Raw genomic sequence first — 18481 nt, 5'->3', positions numbered from 1 at the left:
ATAAAATATTAGGCCAACGTGATAATTGTTATTTTTGAAGATTTTTAACAATATGAAAAGCTACTCAACATATCAAGTATATGGCAATATTCAAGGCTCTGATTTTTCTATTATTTCTTTTAAAATATTAACTACAAAGACAGAAAAAACATCAGAATACTACTTACAGTTATCTCACAGGTTTTTGTTTGCTCCTTTTCGTATTTTCCATTTTTTCAACTATGAATATGCATTACATTTATAATTTTAAAAACATCAAATTAAAATAAGAACATATTATGCCTGAAACTCTAAAATATTACAGAAATTAGATGGGTATTGCATCTTATAAACTTTTTGGGGTCTTTAGATATTTTTCAGCTAACTCGGATCTGCATTTTTTGATGTGATGTTATTTTCTGTGATAGGTTACGGACTCCATTCCGCGTTCACAATGCATTAATTCAAGATGTAGAAACAATGACAAGAGTATAATTAAACCAAATTCTAATTTCCCCTTAATGGAATAAAAAAATCACCTTGAGATATGAGTTCTCAGAAGCAAAGCTAGTTTTCCTAGACTGAATTTTCCTTGCAGCCCTTCTAATGTTGGGGAAAGAGCCTCTGCCCAAGCCCTTCCTGGCTGAAATCTCCACCCTCACTACCGTGCGGACAGACCCCCGGGCACGGGAAGGACAGATCCCTCTCCTGGGTGCACCTGTCTTTTCTACCTTAGAACTTCCCTTCGTTGGTACTAACCATCACAGTTCACCAAAACATTTGCGACTCCCTTCCTAACTCGGATTTGGAAGGTTCCCAGTCTCTCCAGGCGTACTAGGACAAGTGATGGTAATGTGTACATCTCATCCCACCCCTTCCCACTGTCCACTGTCACTCCCACCCCATCTTTGTCCTTCCTCCTCTGGTGGTGTGATTTGTCTCGACCCCTTCCTTACCTACACTTGTACACCGCGTTCGTGGCAGGTGTCTTGAGCGGCAACTGCAGATCCTTCGTGTAGGCCGCACTGAGGGTCAGGGCATCGCCCTCACAAGTCAGGGAAATCAGGACCAGACGAGGCTCCTGCCGAGCCGTAACCATGTTCCCCTTCTCGTTGATCACAAGCCAAAACCTGCCATGTTCAAAACACAAGATACGCGGGGCCCACCGTGACGGATGGCCAGTCTCTGTGGGAGCTTCTCCCATACACTGTCCTCTTTGATTTTGTCCCCTGTCAGCCTGGTGTGTGTGAGTCTGTGTGTCTATGTGTGTGTCTATCTGTCCATCCCAAACATCAACTCAGCAGCACAGCAAGACTGAGTCTGTTAATTTCAAAGGGTTGAGGAACCAGTCAAGCATCCCGTGAGTGTGTGTGTGTGTGTGTGTGTGTATAATCTTCAGAATATTTTGAGCTCCTAGATGACACAGAAATCAAAGATGTTATTATGTTTTCATCTCAACGGCCAGGAATTCTGACCACCTTCATTAAACATGCCCCAAAGAGATGACAAGAAACTATTTCCCAGAAAGACGTTAAGGGCACAAGGAAGCACCGTGCCTGGCACACAGTAGGCCCTGGGCTCCGGCAGTGAAATAACAAGACTGTCGCTCTGTTGTGCTCAGAGCACGGAGTTCAGTGGCGCGGCATACGATGCCACTTACACCTTGTCAAATCCACCCCTGCCTTTTTAAAAAATTAAGGTTTCAATATTCAGGGCAGTGAATGCTGCAATTTGCTCAAAGGTCTCGTTACTAGGGCCAAAATTTTTTCTGGTGCAATACTCTGACGCAGAGGCACTTCCCAGAAAAAAAGATAAATGGAGAAATAAGAGACTAGAAAACTGGTCAGGGGTGGGAGGTGGGGAGTAACTGGTATGGGCTATTTCTCAGCTACTGAGGAAGGGAAACATACTGACATGTTGGTAATTTCAATTCACCCTGGATCAAGTGATTACAGTTCTAGAAGTGAGCTTGTGCTGTTGGGGTCCATCAACATAACATGCTGGTAATCGTGGGCGGCTGTGAAAGAGCTCCCTTGTATGACCTCCGGCGGGTCATCGTGGTCGAGATGTTTCAGCTGCACTAGAAAAACAAGGTTAGTGGAAGCCCCTTTCCTGAACTGCCCGTTTATCGGTCCTCCTCCTGGACCCAGACAGAGCTCTGCCCTGCTCCAAATCCTTCCTACAGGCACAGGAATATTCTTCTTCGTGTAACAGTTCTTCCAGGTATTGATGGCAGTCGGATCTTTCTTTTGTTTTTAATATTTTAAAGTCCTCTCCATGCCCAATGGGGGGGCTCGAACTTACGACCCCAAGATCGAAGTCACAGGCTCCTCCCACTGAGCCAGCTGGGCACCCTGGCAGTCTCATCTTTCAAAACCACCAACCTAATCATGTCACCCCCTCATGAAAAATCCCTCCCTGGTTCCTGCTTTCAGGATAAAACCCTAACTCTTCGGCAAAGCATAACCCAGCTGCCCTCCCAGCCACTCACAACTCCCTGGGCCCTCACGCAGGCCAGCCTTTTTCAATTGTTCTATTGTGGTAAAATATCTACAACATAAGATGCCTGGCACGCTCTTAGGTATATCCAAAAGGACTGAAAACAGGGCCTCACACAGACACTTGGACCCTGATGTTCACAGCACGTTATTCACAACGCCAAAAGGTGGAAACCAACCAAGTTGTCCATCAACAGAGAACGGATATTTTTTTGTTATGTGTTTTTAATCATTTTAGGTGCACAATTCAGTGGCAGTAAGTATCTCCACAACGTTATGCAACCACCACCACTAGCAATTTCCAAAACTCTTCCATCATCGCAAATAGAAACTTTGAACCCATTAAGCAATAACTCCCCCTCCCCCCTCCCCCCTGAGCCCCTGGTAAACTCGAATCCACTTCCTGTCTGTGAATTTGCCTACTACAGCTATTTCATATAATAAGGATCATATATCTGTCCTTTTGTGTCTGGCTTATTTCACTTTACATAATGCTTTCAAGATTTATCTATGTATCAGAACTCCGTTCCTTTTTGTGGCCCAACAACAGTCCATCGTGTGGAAATGTTGTTTGTCGTTCATCTGCGGGTGGATGTTGGGGTTGATTCCACCTTTCGGCCACTGTGAGTAGCGCCGCACGGGACACTGGTGTAGACATACCTGCCTGGTTTCAGTTCCTTCCGGTCATTCCCTAAGAGAGCACTCACCTTTCCCCCAGCATTCCTTCCCTCCGGGTGTTTACCCAGCTCTCTCTAGAATGTTCCTCTCCCCATTGACTTGCCCGGAAAGTTCATAATTACTTTTCAATATTCAGTTCAAGCTATGAGGTCCTTCCCGCCCACCCCCCGCGGTTTCTGGTGCTCCTTCCTTGTGCTCCCTGGCACTTGTCACACTGAGTCCCGTGAGCCTTTGTCTGCTTCTCCCGATGACACTTCGTGGAAGTGGGTGGACGAAGATCGTGTCTGATTGTTATTTATTAATATATGAGCTCAGTAAATAGTCCCAGTCCATACAGTAAAATGATAAGGCCCTTTGCCTCTGGGGCCGACAAAACGAATTCGATAAATTCGACCATCTTGCCGAGTTAGTGACTCCGTACAAACCATGAAATATCTGGGACTCTTGGCTGCCTTCCTGAAGCAGAGGCAGAGCTCACCCCTCACTATGCTGTGAGTTGCTCTGTGCCGGGAGCTGCAAGGCGGGAAAACCTCAGCCCCCCTCCCTTCTGTGTTCCCTGCAGGAGCCGTGAGGGCCCGTGTGGGAGGAAAGAGCTCGAAGCACAGCCTTACAATGAGGCTCCGGGCTGGCCTGACGCCAGACCCGGAGGAGAACAAAGCCGCTCGCTCCGGGCCTCTGCCGCCCTCCCTGAACCCCAAGCATTCGCGAGGATCGCGACTACCCAGACCCGGCCTTAATAACAGGCCTCTCCACGCAGCACCCGCGTGCGGAAGAAAACAAGGGTCCGGGTTCCCCCGCTGGGGGGCGCGGGACTCGGTTTCCCCGTCCACGCACGGCGGCTTGCGAGAATGAGGGGAAGGAGCACGGGCACTAGCCCTTTCCCAGCTGCGAGAAGCTTCAGCCGCAACAGCTGTCCTTAGGATTCTGCGCTCCGCCTTGGTGCGCTCCTTGAGGGGTAGGCTCCGAGGCCCCAAGTTGCCCCAAGTTCTGCAGAGACAGTTAATAAAGCTAATGTGGCGGTGACCAATCCCCGGACGCTCGTCGCCTCCTCTAGATGGAGTTAAAGGAGCCCGTTTGCGCACTGGCGGACACCTGGGCGCCAAAAGCACTCCTGGGCAGGAGCGCAGGGGTGAAAGCGCCCGTGGGAGGTGGAAATACAGCTGTCTCCGGGAATTGGGTCGCGACACAGAGGCCCAGGGTCCCGGGCCCCTGGGGTCCTCTGTCGGGAGGTAATAGCCCCCCGTTTTCTTTGTCCTTGCCCCTTTGTAAGGGCAGGAAGGACCCGCCGGCGGACTCTGCAGCCCGCCCCGCTCCCGCCCGCGGCCGGAGCCCACCCCGCGCACCCCGCCCGGCCCGGCCCTACCTGTCCCGCAGGTGGCCGCTGCGCAGCCCCAAGGCCGTGCACTCGGCCGCGCTCACCGGCACCCCCTTGCACGACTTGACCGGGTAGATCCAGAGCTGCGCCACGGTGCCCACCTGCTGCAGCCGCCGGCGCCGCCTGGACCGCGCGCGGCGCCAGGCGACCGTCCCCAGCGCCACGGCGCCCAGTCCCAGTGCCGCCACTCCGAGCCAGGCGGGCCGGGACGGCGCGGGGAGGCGCGGCGCGGGGAGGCCGAGGCGGCCTAGAGCCGACGAGGCGGCTGTGCCCATAGCCGAGCGGGCCGGGAGCGGGCGGCGGCGGCTGCAGCGGGGCCCTCCACGGACGCCCAGCGGTCATCCGTCACCCGGCCGGAGCGCGGCAGCCGCTGGGGCCGGGGGGGAGGTGCGACCCTTGGCCCGGAGCCCAAAGGGCAGGCCGCTCCCGAACCCCTTCCGGGCCGCTCCGAGTACCGCGGCCTTTCCCTGAGGGGTGGCCCCTGGGGCGCCGGCGGTGGGAGGTGGTGGCTCCGCTTCGGCCGGGCGCTTGCCCCACAGCCTCCTCCGCCTTCCGCGGCCTCCGACTGCAAGGCCGTGCGCCCTCCCCCACGCTCGCTACGAGTGACCTCTTTCTTTACGTATGTGTGGGTTTTTATTAAACCTAAAGCGGTCACAGATACCACAGTTGCAGGACAAAGCGTGATTTCTATCTAAATTAGAAATCGGGCGGCCAGGAGATCCCCGCCTTGGGGATAATGGGGCGCCGGTGGGCACAACGTGGCTGGCACGGAGCGTCCCGCTGCCCTCCGCCATCCTCCCCGCCTGCCACGCGGGACGAGGGAGTTTGCGGGAGTGGGAATCAGGGCGGACGGATGAGGCCAGGCGCCCAGGGCCCGCGAACCGAGGCTGGCGAGGAGCTGTCGGTAGTTCGGGCTCTCCCAGCCGCAGGTCGGAGCAGCACTGGGCGGCGGAAAGCGCCCTCTACAGGGCTTAGGGCGCGGTGCGCTCCTGGCAGCATTGCCGGGGTCATAGTTTGGAAGGCGGGTACTGGCCCAAGATCCCCAGGCTGCTTCAGGGCAGATGGGAATGTCCACCGACGGGGCAGGCACTGACCTTAGTCACTTGTTTCTTTCAAATCAGGTCAGTCTCAAACAACAAGGTCAGCCATCAGGATCAGGGTTAGAGTCTTAGGCTCCTGTTTGATGTGCCAGACTGTTAAATAATTACTCTGACACTTGCTAAGACATAAGGAAGACTTCTTTCCAGACTTTTGCTCATCTAAGATCAGGAACAAGACAAAGATGTCCACTCTTCTCACTTTATTCAACAGAGTACTGGAAGTCCTAGCAGAGCAATTAGGAAAGGAAAAAATGAAAGGCATCCAAATCAGAAAGGAAGAAGGAAATCTGTTTGTGTTGCAGATAACATGATCACATATATAGAAAACCCAAAACACACCACCAAAAACTATTAGAATAACTGAATTCAGTAAAAAACAATATACAAAGGGGCGCCTGGGTGGCACAGTGGTTAAGCCTCAGGGCGTGATCCTGGCGTTATGGGATCGAGCCCCACATCAGGCTCCTCCGCTATGAGCCTGCTTCTTCCTCTCCCACTCCCCCTGCTTGTGTTCCCTCTCTCACTGGCTGTCTCTATCTCTGTCAAATAAATAAATAAAATCTTTAAAAAAAAAACAATATACAAAAACCAGTTGCATTTCTATACATAACAACAAACCATCAGAAAGAGAAATTAAGAAAAATAATCCCATTTATATCAAAAAGAATAAAATATCTAGGAATAAATTTAACCAAGGAGGTAAAGGATCTATACACTGAAAATTATAAAACATTAATCAAAGGAATTAAAGACGACAGAAATAAATGCTAAATTGTTCTGTGCTCATGGATTGGAAGAATTAATATTGTTGAAATATCCATAGAACGCAAAGCAAGTTACAGAGTCAATGTAATTTCTACCAAAATTCCAGTGGCATTTTTCAAAGAAATAGGGGGGGGAAACAATCTTAGGGTGCCTGACTGGCTCAGTCAGTGGAGCGTGCGACTCTTGATCTTGGGGTTGTGAGTTCAAGCCCATGTTGGGTGTGGAGATCACTTGAAAACGAAATCGAAGAAGAAAAAGAAGAAGAAGGAGGAGGAGGAGGAGGAGGAGGAGAAGGAGAAAGAAGGAGAAGAAGGGCACCTGGGTGGCTCACTCTGTTAGGCATCTGCCTTCTGCCCGGGTCATGATCCCAGGGTCCTGGGATTGGGCCCCTCATTGGGCTCTGGACTCAGCCTGCTTCTCCCTCTCCTGCTCCCCTGCTTGTGTGTGCTCTCTGCCCAATAAATAAATAAGATCTTTTTTAAAAAGAAGAAAAGAAAAGAAAAATGAGAAAAAAACAATCCTAAAATTTGCATGGAACCACAAAAGACCCTGAAGAGTCGAAGTAATCTTGAGAAAAAAGAATGAAGCTGAAGGCATCATACTTCTTGTTTTCAAACTATATTACAAAGCCAGAGTGATCACAACAATATAGTATCAACATAAAAACAGACACATGGATCAATGGAACAGAATAGAGAAAAGAAATAAACTCATGCATATATGGTCAATTAATTTATGACAAAGAAGCCAAGAATATACAAAGGGGAAAGGATGGTCTCCTCAATAAATGGCAGGGGCAAAACTGTCACATGCAAAAGAATGAACCGGACCCCTATCTTACACCGTACAGAAGAGTCAACTCAGGGCGCCTGGGTGGCTCAGTTGGTTAAGCATCTGCCTTTAGCTCAGGTCATGATCCCAGGGTCCTGGGATGGAGTCCTGCCTCAGGCTCCCTGCTAGGAGAGGAGCTTGCTTCTCCCTCTGCCTGCTGCTCCCCCAGCTTGTGCGTGCTCTCTCTCTCTCTCTCTGACAAGTAAAATCTTTAAAAACAAATAAAAATGAAAATGAGCAGCATAACCAAGCAGACATATTTCCATAGAAGATATACAATGGCCGAGAGTTACGTGAAAACGTGCTCACCATCACTCATCATCAGGGAAACGCAAATCAAAACCACAGCGAGCTACCACCTTACAGGTTAGAACGGCTAGTATCAAGAAGAGATAACAAGTGTTGGGGAGGATGTGGAGAAAACCCTTGTGCACTGTTGGTGGGAATGTAAATTGGTGTAGCCGTTGTGGAAAACAGTATGAAGTTTCCTCAAAAATTTAAAAACAGATCTGCCATAGGATCCAGCGATTCCATTTCTAGGTACTTATCCAAAGAAAGAGAAAACACTCACTTGAAAAGATGTACGCGCTCCCATGTTCATTGCAGCATTATTTCCAATAGCCAAGACATGGAAACAACCTAAGTGTCCACAGGACAGATGAACAAATAAAGAAAATGTGGTGTATACCTACAATGGAATATTATTCAGCCTTATTAAAAAAAAATGAAATCCTGCTATTCAGGACAAAGTAGATAGACTTTGACAGCATTATGCTAAGTGAAATAAGTCAGATAGAGAAAGACGAATATCATATGATCTCATTTATATGTTTATCTAAAACAAAAACAACAATAAAAACAACTCATGGATACAGAGAGGAGACTGGTGATTGCCAAGGGCAGGGGGTGGGTGGTGTGCGAAATAAATGAAGGTTGTCAAAAGACCCAAACTTCCGGTTGTGAGAGGAACAGGTTCTGGGGACGTAATGCTCAGCATGTTGACTATAGTTAACCACGCTGTGTTGTGGGGGCGCCTGGGTGACTCAGTTGGTTAAGTGTCTACCTTCAGCTCAGGTCATGATCCAGGGTCCTGGGCTTGAGTCCCGAATCGAGTCCCACATCCTTGCTTGGTGGGGAGCCTGCTTCTCCCTCTGCCTGCCATTCCCCTTGCCTGCTCTCTCTCTCTGACAAATAAATAAAATCTTTAAAAAAAAACAAAACAATGTTGTGTTGTGAATTTAAAAGTGGCTAAGAGATTTCATCTTAAAAGTTCTCATCCCAAGAAAAAAATTACAACTGTGTGAGGTAATGGATGTTAACTAGACTTCTTGTGATCATTTCATGATATATACATACATACACCAAATCATAACATCATATGCCTTAAACTAATACAATGTTATAGGTCAAGAAAAAAATAAGACAATTGCAATAGAGATATTATAATAGGGCTGAACTCTGAACACAGCAAAGACAAGTGCGGATTTATAGACAAGATGCAGAGAGACGGGGTCTGTGGATGGAAAATTACTTCGGGGGAAACATCAAGAGTAGGAGGACTCTTGCTAAACTGACTCAGCAGATTCTTGCTGAAGGCAGGCCAAGGTCTTACATGTAGAAGGTGGAGATGAGGAACTCAATCCACTAATACGAGTGATCAGGTATCACGGGTGAGGACGCTCTCAAACTGATTCAGCAGGATTCTTGCTAAACTGAGCTAGGCAAGGCCTAGTGGAGAAGGGGCTTCAGAGGAGCCTAACTAGTTTGGTCAAGGAGAGAGGCTCTGTCAGCCTAGAACAGTACAATTCTAGACCCCGCCAGAATTGTCTGCACAAATGGAGAATGTCTTACGTCAGTAAAGGGAGAGTCTCCAAAGCACAGCAAATCCTTTTTCCCCAAGTGGCAACACCGCTGGGCCTTTAGTGCTCAGGGAAGATCTGTTTTTGAACGTTCTTCCTCACCATAGATATTTAGGCCTAAACAGAGTATATCTGTCCTAGTCTCTGGTCCAACCCCAGGTCTCCCTCTCCCTGCCCCACTCCTGTGAAAGCCAGGAACTGTCTTCAGAGCACAGGGGGCAAGGTTACTTCCACTGTTACGGTACATCAATGACCGCCTCTTCCAGGAATGAGCTGGAAAAAGAAGGGGTAAACCTAGCTTCCCACAGAGAATTGTTGGTGGATGGTGATGTGTGCCATCGGGAGATAGCGAGAACAACACACCTTAGCAGGGCACAGGACTCCAGCTCCATATTCTCCACGTTCTCCACAGAAAGACAGCTCAGGGGCGCTCAATTTTGTGCATTTCTGTTTATCTCCCTCTCTAGCTTCTCTTCAGAAATTTAGTTTAGTTTAGTTTTTATTTATTCACTTAAATCATCTCGACACCCAACTTGGGGCTTGAACTCACAATCCCAAGTTCAGGAGCCACGTGCTCTTCTGACTGAGCCAGCCAGGCGCTGCTCTCTTCAGAAATTCAAAAGGAAAAAATCTGCTTCTCTATTTCAATGGCTGACTTCAAAGTCTCCTTTGACAGTCTCCTCATGGTCACTGGCCATCCTGCCTCAGTGGGCCGCCGGTAGTTCATGATACCCTCCCATCCCCCACCCACCACGGGAGGTAATGTTTGCAGCATCCACTCCTATCTCTGGAGGCAAGCCCTCTGCTAGGCTACTAGAAAAGAGTAAAGAAAAATGAAAGCCAGTGACCAAAGTTCTAATATCAAATGAGAGAAGCCCTAAAGCAGACTTATAAACACCAAAGAAAAAATACAACTGAGATTCACATTTATTAATATTAAAGGAACTACAAAATTATAAGTGGGTTCATTCATCCACAGATTTCTTCAGTGAGGGTTTTTATTTAGTCATACCAAAATAGTTCACTTCTCTTTGTTCCAAAAAAAATTATTTAAATGTGCTCATGCTTTCCTCCTCCTCCCTCCCGCTCTCAAAATTCCATTCTTTTAAAAATCCCATCTTTTCTTCATCATACTGGGAATTCCAGGCGCTGTATCTGGCAGTTACACACAGATTACTTCCATATGGCTTCACAGAGGCTAGTCGAATACCAAACCAAGATCTATAAATTAACTTCCATACTCACGTACAACCTGATTCCAAAACCCATGAGCAAAAAGGTGACAGGATTCAACAGCCATGTAAAGACCAACAACAGGAATTGGTGTTAACATGTAAAACACACATCAGAAAACAGTGATCTCATTTCCCCTTCCTCCTAAAACACAAATGATAGGTAGTAAAATGTCAACGCTTAGAAAAATATTTTGCAGCTTTTTAACTGATTCTTTAAGCTTTCTTTACTCATCAGCATTAATGTCAGGGATTGGGAAGTGTAATCGCTCTAGTAACATTCGAAACAATTTCATAGACAGTTTTATCTATTTCAAAAGTCCTCACTACCTAAAATCTGTTGATCTTCTTATTTCTGAATTGCCTCTAATATTTTTCCTGCAGGAATTTGGAACATGCATAACTTCAAAAAGTGAAAAATGGAGATTCATTTCCAGGGTGAAGACGGCCACAGGCTGGTTAGCAAGGGTGCGCCGAGGTCATGGTGTTGCCGCGGTCGGTAGAATCCTAAAGAAAGCCTCCCGGCTGCTGAAATAAACGACAAGGACCTCTGATTATTTGGTTATTTCTCCTACAGGTCATAAATACCGCAAACACTCACAAAACAGTCCCTCAATGAGGTTAAAATGCAGGAAACATAAGCTATGTCCTGCGCCAAATTACCTTCATGGGAAAAAGCAGCCTGTTAAGACGGAGAAGCCCACCCAGGTCTGGCAAGAGCCCAGAGCCAGGATCTGCCTCACGGGGCACGAGGGGGCGCACAGGGGAAGAGCGCTTTTGAAAGCCATTGGTCAGAATGTATATACATGTATTCGTACGCCTGTATCCCGCACGTCAATAATTCCACATTAGCAACCTAACTTACAGAAAAACACTCAATTGTAAAATGGCCCTGGGGGCACCTGGGTGGCTCAACTGGTTAAATGTCTGACTTCAGGGGCGCCTGGGTGGCACAGTCGTTAAGCATCTGCCTTCGGCTCAGGGCGTGATCCCAGCGTTCTGGGATCGAGCCCCACATCAGGCTCCTTTGCTAGGAGCCTGCTTCTTCCTCTCCCACTCCCCCTGCTTGTGTTCCCTCTCTCGCTGGCTGTCTATCTCTGTCAAATAAATAAATAAAATCTTAAAAAAAAAAAAAGAATTAAGAAATCAGCCCCCTTTTTTTTTAGAGAGAGAGAGAGAGAACGTGTGCTCACAACCAGGGCGGGTGCAGAGGGAGAGGGAGAGAATCTTAAGCAAGCCCCACACTCAGCATGGAGCCAGACGCGGGGCTCGATCTCACAGCCCTGAGATCATGACCTGAGCAAAATCAAGAGTCGGAGGCTTAACTGACTGAGCCACCCAGGCGCCCCGGAAATTAGCCTCGTTTACATTCATTCCTAACTAGGGAAACAGGGACCTGTCAAAAGGAGTGAATCCTGGACTACGAAACCCCACTGCTAGGTCCCTTTTAACTCAACAATGTAAGTTTAGCCTTAGCAGTGGCCTGCGAGATGGAATGTTATCTTCCCAAGCTAAGGCCAGAGTAAAGGAACGGAAAAGAAGGAGAAGGGTTTTATGTTCAAAGTAGGAAGTCAAGATCTTGGTCTTGGGTGGAGGAAGTCGACTGCCATATCAATGATTTCTCTTCTGCATTAATTTAATTTCTAGGTCTTCAGGGTCTGTATAGGACAGGTGTCATGGAGAGCCTCCTGCTTTGTGACATGTCCCCAGGATGTAACACCTTCTAGACTGGCAGCAGTGTCAGTGGTCAGGAGCACCAGGAGAGGTCTCTCTTAGTGGAGCTAGAAGGGCTGTCTTCCTCTGATGATGCTTCCAGAATACCTAGTCACCAGGCTATAAACTATGACCAAGAGGATCCTTCAAACTGGGATCTGGGAAGCTTCTTCGACCTCATGATGATCAGAAGATGGTCGCTTCATTCCATGCTGCTAGAATTCTACAAATTCTGCAAGGTTATGGTTAAGGCTCATACGCTCTGTCTAGTGACGTGGGTGCTTGATCACCGGAAGTCATGGAAGGTAGACCCCAAGCGGAAAACACACTTTTTAACAGGTTTTTGCTACCATGAGGGCATCAGCCTTGCAGTAGGGAAAGGCTTCAGCCCCTCCGGAAAATACGCATACAATAAAAAGAACATATTGATAAGCCCTACTAACTGGCCTCTGAATGAAGTCCGGGTGCAGGTGTTCGAAGGGTCTAGAGAGAGGGAGGTCTGAGGCCTCTGGGAATCAAAACAGTTTCATTTTGTTTTGTTTTGTTTCAGGATTATGGGCCCGACAGGTCAGGCATTGCTGGCAGACTGTTTTTGCAATCTCTCCACCACTGTCTGTTTGTAACTGGAGTCATCTTAAACGTACTACGGTGGGTGAAAGAATGCAAAACCTGAAAAATGGGGCTTGCCAGGGAGCCAAGGAGAACCAAGTGGCCTTCTTGGGGTTCCTATAACCCCGACTGTTCACTTCATTTCCAGGCATTGTTTACCTACCTGCATGTTGGTAAGTCAGGAGCAGAGCGTGGCCACGTTGTAAGGACACTGGTATGGCAAAAGCCTGGCAGTGAGCACCTCTTTCTCTCCCCCCTCAGAAGAAGAATGGACTTACCCCACTTGCCACAATTTTACAATGCAACATGAAGAAGGTTTAGTATTACCTCTTATTTGACAATGCTTCTCATGTAATTCGATATATCAAATAAGCCTAATCAGTTGAGCAAATCTGTTGGAATGTTCCAGGTCAAAAAGACGTAAGCAGATGAAAAGTCCAGAAAAAAACAAAACAAAACAAAAAACACTTTGTCTTTTTTTTTTTTTTAATTTGTTTTAAAGCTTTTATTTATTTATTTGTCAGAGAGGGAGAGAGAGAGAGAGCAGAAGCAGGGAGAGTGGCAGGCAGAGGGAGAAGCTCCCCGCTGAGCAAGGAGCCCAATGTGGGACTCGATCCCAAGACCCTGGGATCATGACCTGAGCCACAGGCAGACCCTTAACCAACTGAGCCACCCAGGTGTCCCAACACTTTGTCTTTTTTTTTTTTTTTTAATGATTTTTTTATTATATTATGTTAGTCACCATACAGTACATCCCCGGTTTCTGATGTAAGGCTCGATGATTCATTAGTTGTGTATAACACCCAGTGCACAAAAATATGGAACGCTTCACGAATTTGCGTGTCATCCTTGCGCAGGGGCCATGCTAATCTTCTCTGTATCGTTCCAATTTTAGTATATGTGCTGCCGAAGCGAGCACCAACACTTTGTCTTTTTAATAGAGAAATCCAAATTGTAATTTTGCACCAGCTTAATCGTGATATTAAAACTTATTTTTAGGGGCACCTGGGTGTAATCCCGGGGTCCTGGGATCAAGCCCTACGTTGGGCTCCCTGTTCAGAGGGGAATCTGCTTCTCCCTCTCCTCCCCGCGTGTACTCTCTCTCTCTAGCTCTCACCCTCTCAAATAAATAAATAAAATCTTTTAAAAAATTTATTTTTAAAATCTATTCATGTTAGGGGCGCCTGGGTGGCTCAGTCGTTAAGCATCTGCCTTCGGCTCAGGGCGTGATCCGGGGGTCCTGGGATCGAGCCCCACATCAGGCTCCTCCGCTGGGAGCCTGCTTCTTCCTCTCCCACTCCCCCTGCTTGTGTTCCCTCTCTCGCTGGCTGTCTCTCTCTCTGTCAAATAAATAAATAAAATCTTTAAAATCTATTCACGTTAAACTTAGCCAGCTTGACCAAATATTAAAATTCCTTTTCAAGGATTCCTTTTCCACAAACCTGCTACAACTTTATTATTATTTTTTAAAGATTTTATTTATTTACTTGAGAGAGAGAAAGCAAGCAAGAGAGAGATCATGAGCGGGGAGGAGGCACAGATGGAGAGAGAGAGGCAGACTTCCCACCGAGCAGGGAGCCTGACGCGGGGCTCCATCCCAGGACCCCGGGATCATGACCTGTTAGCAGAAGGCAGATGCTTAACCCACTGAGCCACCCAGGCGCCCTAAACCAACAAACTTAAATTAGCTTTAATACCAAACATTGTCTCAGATCTCATGAAGCTGGAAAACATTTGGGTTAGTTTCTATCTTTTTCAGAGTTCCAAAATATCCAAGCCTTATAAATGCTTGTCTTCCAACCAACTAAATAGAGCTCTTTCACACATTACTTGGAGCAATACCATCCAGAAGTAGAAAAATGCCTCACATTTATAACAAACACAGAAGCACACAGATATACAAACCTTACAATCTTGCTGGAGAAGATTTTTAAGACTTATATTTGCCTCTGGAATTAAGGAGGCTTGCCGGAGTTTGAGCACAAGTGCCGTTACAAATAGTTTGTATTTTCAAAAAGGCCTCTTTTCCTTTTTCTTTTTCCCCTTAGTCTCAGATACCTGATTGCGAGCTGTGTTTAAATTTCAAAGACATGGTAGGATGTATAACTAAGGGTCACCGAAGGAATGGAAATTCCTCCAAAAAGGACTTTTGTTTCCTAAAGCAAATAGTTTTCAAGCCTTTTGAGACAGATAAGGGAAGTTTGGGGACTGGTAAAGGAACAGGTGAATTTTGAATTGCCTCTAGAGCTGACTTTCGTTTTGCAAAAGATCTGTCAGAAAAGGACAGTTGTTCTTAATTCTTTAGAATTTGGATTGTAACTTAAGTGACATTATGGCTCGATTCACCCATCTAACCTGCATTACCCTCAATTTGCTTCTTTCCCTCCTGGTATATAGTTCAAATTTTAAATATTTCTTTTTTTTAAGGATTTTATTTCTTTATTTTAGTTTAGAGAGAGAAAGCATGAGCGGGAGCAGAGGGGGAGAGAATCTCAAGCCGACTCCACGCTCAGTGCAGAGCTCGGTCAGGGGCTCAATCCCAGGACCCTGAGATCATGACCTGAGCCAAAATCAACCATCAGACGCTCAACCAACTGAGCCACCCAGGCTCCCCAGATTTTAAATATTTTTTGCAGTATTGAATAACCTCCCCTTGGGTATAAGACAGGTCCTCGATGAGGGTACAAAGAATATTAAGTTCCCCAAAGCTGGAGTCAGTCCCAAAGACGGCCAAAAGAAAGAACCAGCAACCTGCAAGTTCCAGACAGGCAGAAAGCCAAGCCCAGTTACGCAAAACGAGACAAGCAGAGGCAATAGCTCCCTCTGGGAGAGAAAGGATCCATCAACAATGCGTTTGGATTTGGAAAGGAAGGGACAACGTGAACTTTTATTTTTCTCTCAACTGGGCCCTACAGCCAGAGACTCCCAAGAGCTGATTCTGGTAAGAATGTTTAACCTTTGCTGGCTTCTGCCAGTGTTCCAAGGAGCCTCTCTGCAATGACAACAATAAAAATCATGGCTGATATTTATTGAGCATTTTCTGTGCTTGTTGTAGAAGTTGCTGCAGGCAACAGGCTTGAGCTATGGAAGCTTGAGCAAGGCAAAAGGGCCCACAGCGACCAGAGAGCTGAGTGCGAACGGGCTCATTAACTCATAGGCCCTACCTAACCAATGGACTACTTACACCAGGCACAGTTCCTAATATCACCAAAAATGGGAAAATCCCCTATGTCCCCATACCCCCTCACTCTGCCCTATAACTATAGCCCCTCACCACCACCTCCTAGCAGACAGTCTCTCTTTTCTCTCCTGCCTGCTGCTCCCCTGCAGTGCATTCGATAAACTCCCTCCTCTGCTCTGCCCTGGGTGAATTCTTTCACTGCCCGTGCTTCCCGCCCCCACCCAATTGGGACACCTGACATTGCTGTGGCAGTGCTGCAACTTTATATAAAATCATCCTTGAAATGACTGCAATTATTTTGTTGAGTGCTGCCACAGTCCCACTTTGCAGATAACGGTACTAAGGCTGATAGGTTAAATAACTCAACCAAGTTAGGAGCTGCTAGGATTATGAACCCAAGTCTATCTGATCTGGATATAGACAGTCTGGACCAGTATCCCATGGTGTCCTCAAGGCTGGTCAAGCGAGAAGGTGAGAAGGTCAGGCCAGAATTAGAAACAAGGATGGTCAAGAGTTACAGACATGAGGTGACTTTCAGAACTGGGTTATAGATTTTATGGGAAGAGTTGCTTAAAAACTCAATTCGAAGTCTTCCAAATGATTTTATTTCTGTAATTTGGGGGGTCGGTGTTATGCTCCAGGAGTCAGGGTTGTATTTGGCCTGATAGAATCAGTGTGAGAACATTATTTTCTACTTTAGGATTCAGAATCCAGGCACCTTGATGCACTAATATTTTTCAAACTTTAAATCATATTTTAAAAATAATTTTTGTGGGGCACCTGGGTGGCACAGTAGTTAAGCATCTGCCTTCGGCTCAGGGAGTGATCCTGGCGTTATGGGATCGAGCCCCACATCAGGCTCCTCTGCTATGAGCCTGCTTCTTCCTCTCCCACTCCCCCTGCTTGTGTTCCCTCTCTCGCTGGCTGTCTCTATCTCTGTCGAATAAATAAATAAAATCTTTAAAAATAAATAAATAATTTTTGTAAAAAGTATTTAATGTTTTTCTCAAGTTGATTTTGAATAATTTAAACATTTCCCCTCACTTTTCTATCGGAGACAGAAAAAGTCAATCTAGAACTCATGAGACCTGCTCACCTTATTTTCCTTATTCCTTAATGAACTGAGAACATCTGCCTGTCTTTTGCTGGGGCTCCTGCATCAGCATTTTGTAACTGAAAGGGAAGTGGGAGAGAAGCCTAAGCAACGGAGGGAAGAAAAATAAAAGGCATTTTCCAACTCCAAAGAGCAGAACACAAACCGCTCATTCTCCTAAGAGTTAAAGCAGCAAAATGTAAAAACATCTCAACACAAGAAAATGTGGCAATGGCCCTGAGGCAATGAATTGCAACAGCAAAGCTGGCCTTTCACCGTACCGTGTCACTCAACCATCCGATACACAGGGTCACCAACTTTCAGGCTGCCAATTTTCTCCACTGAATAATAGATCCCAAAAAGTGGGGACGACTTGTATATTTTCTTCTCGGAAGGATCACACAGGCGGTAGCTGAAAGAGGCAAAAATTCATCATCAGGCACAAAAGGGAGGTAAGAATCTAAGTGCTCCCAAGAGAATTCAAGTTTTCACTGTCAGATGACCTACCCATAAATAGCAAACCTCTTCTACAATGTGGACAGAGAAGTCTGTGGGCAAGTAGGCAAACCACACGTAATCCTAGTTCTTCTAGAAGCATCCTGAGAGTCTATATGGTTTTTCCATGGTTTCAGTTTGAAAAAACTTTAAGTGTTACTCAAAATAAGTGGTATGTTAAAAAAAATATAAAAATAAGTGGTATGTTTAAAAAAAAAACAGTAAGTGGTATGTTTGCATGTATACCTCTAACTTCACAACTCCCTGAAACAGATGCTCATACAATCTCGAAATGGAAATGCCTGAACTCTCCAAGTTCTTTTTTTTTACATTTATTTATTTATTTATTTATTTATTTATTTGGTGGGGGGAGAAGCAGACTCCCTGCTGAGCGCAGAGCCTGATGCAGGATTCAGTCCCAGGACCCTGAGATGGTGACCTGAGCTGAAATCAAGTCAGTTGCTTAACTCGCTGAGCAACCCAGGCGCCCTCCAAACTTTCTGTTCAATGCACGTAAGTAGTAAGTAATGTGCTTTCCACCTCCCAGCCCCCAACCCCCCCAGTTTACAAGCCCGGAGCTGAGGCTCTTTGGTAAACAAAAATGAAGATACAGATGCAGGTGGCATGGGGCTGGACTACTGATGAGGGTAATCTTTTCCAAGAGGCCTGTCTCCAGAGAAAAAAAATTAACTTCACTGCATCTCAAAAACCAAAAAAACAAAACAGAACTGCATGTCTGAAGGCTTCAAGAAATAACCTCTTCCCTAACTCAAAACCATTGGAAACAAATAACAAAACAGAGAAAAGGAAAATAAAATAGAATATTATCTCCCGAAAGTGTTGACTTCGTTTTAAAAGCACACTCTCGGGGCGCCTGGGTGGCTCAGTCGTTGGGCGTCTGCCTTCAGCTCAGGGCGTGATCCCAGCGTTATGGGATCGAGCCCCACATCAGGCTCCTCTGCTGGGAGCCTGCTTCTTCCTCTCCCGCTCCCCCTGCTTGTGCTCCCTCTCTCGCTGGCTGTCTCTCTCTCTCTCTCTCTCTCTCTGTCGAATGAATGAATGAAATCTTAAAA

General features: G+C 46.6%; 2 protein-coding genes and 1 non-coding gene across 10 annotated transcripts in view; all 3 read right to left on the bottom strand.

Moving 5' to 3' along the window:
* The window catches only part of MTARC1 (mitochondrial amidoxime reducing component 1), a 36900-nt gene extending 31082 nt beyond the window's left edge, over window positions 1–5818 (bottom strand). The window contains exons 1-2 of one of the 6 annotated variants that reach the window (XM_057315580.1): window positions 4519–5081; window positions 936–1109 (exon numbers count right to left, since the gene is read on the bottom strand). In XM_057315580.1, the coding sequence (XP_057171563.1) occupies window positions 936–1109; window positions 4519–4805 (461 nt within the window). In that variant the 5' untranslated portion in view covers window positions 4806–5081. The other 5 variants (XM_057315581.1, XM_026517296.4, XM_026517297.4 and 2 more) reach the window with 5 other exon arrangements.
* Window positions 5819–9996: 4178 nt separating this feature from the next.
* LOC113268718 (mitochondrial amidoxime reducing component 2-like) overlaps window positions 9997–18481 on the bottom strand; it is a 33956-nt gene continuing 25471 nt past the window's right edge. Inside the window, exons 7-8 of one of the 3 annotated variants that reach the window (XM_026517294.4) lie at window positions 17195–17325; window positions 9997–10845 (exon numbers count right to left, since the gene is read on the bottom strand). In XM_026517294.4, the coding sequence (XP_026373079.2) occupies window positions 17199–17325 (127 nt within the window). In that variant the 3' untranslated portion in view covers window positions 9997–10845; window positions 17195–17198. Of the gene's footprint in view, window positions 10846–15051; window positions 16994–17194; window positions 17326–18481 lie in introns of those variants that run through there. The other 2 variants (XM_026517295.4, XM_044390646.3) reach the window with 2 other exon arrangements.
* Window positions 13452–13558, bottom strand: LOC125283499 (U6 spliceosomal RNA). Its single transcript, XR_007191420.1, has one exon. It is a non-coding gene; the product is annotated as a U6 spliceosomal RNA (small nuclear RNA).

The sequence above is a fragment of the Ursus arctos genome, unplaced genomic scaffold (assembly GCF_023065955.2).
Source record: "Ursus arctos isolate Adak ecotype North America unplaced genomic scaffold, UrsArc2.0 scaffold_2, whole genome shotgun sequence".
Classification (NCBI taxonomy): domain Eukaryota; kingdom Metazoa; phylum Chordata; class Mammalia; order Carnivora; family Ursidae; genus Ursus; species Ursus arctos.
Note: the sequence above shows the minus strand (reverse complement) of the source record. Positions and strands in the feature narration are given on the sequence as shown.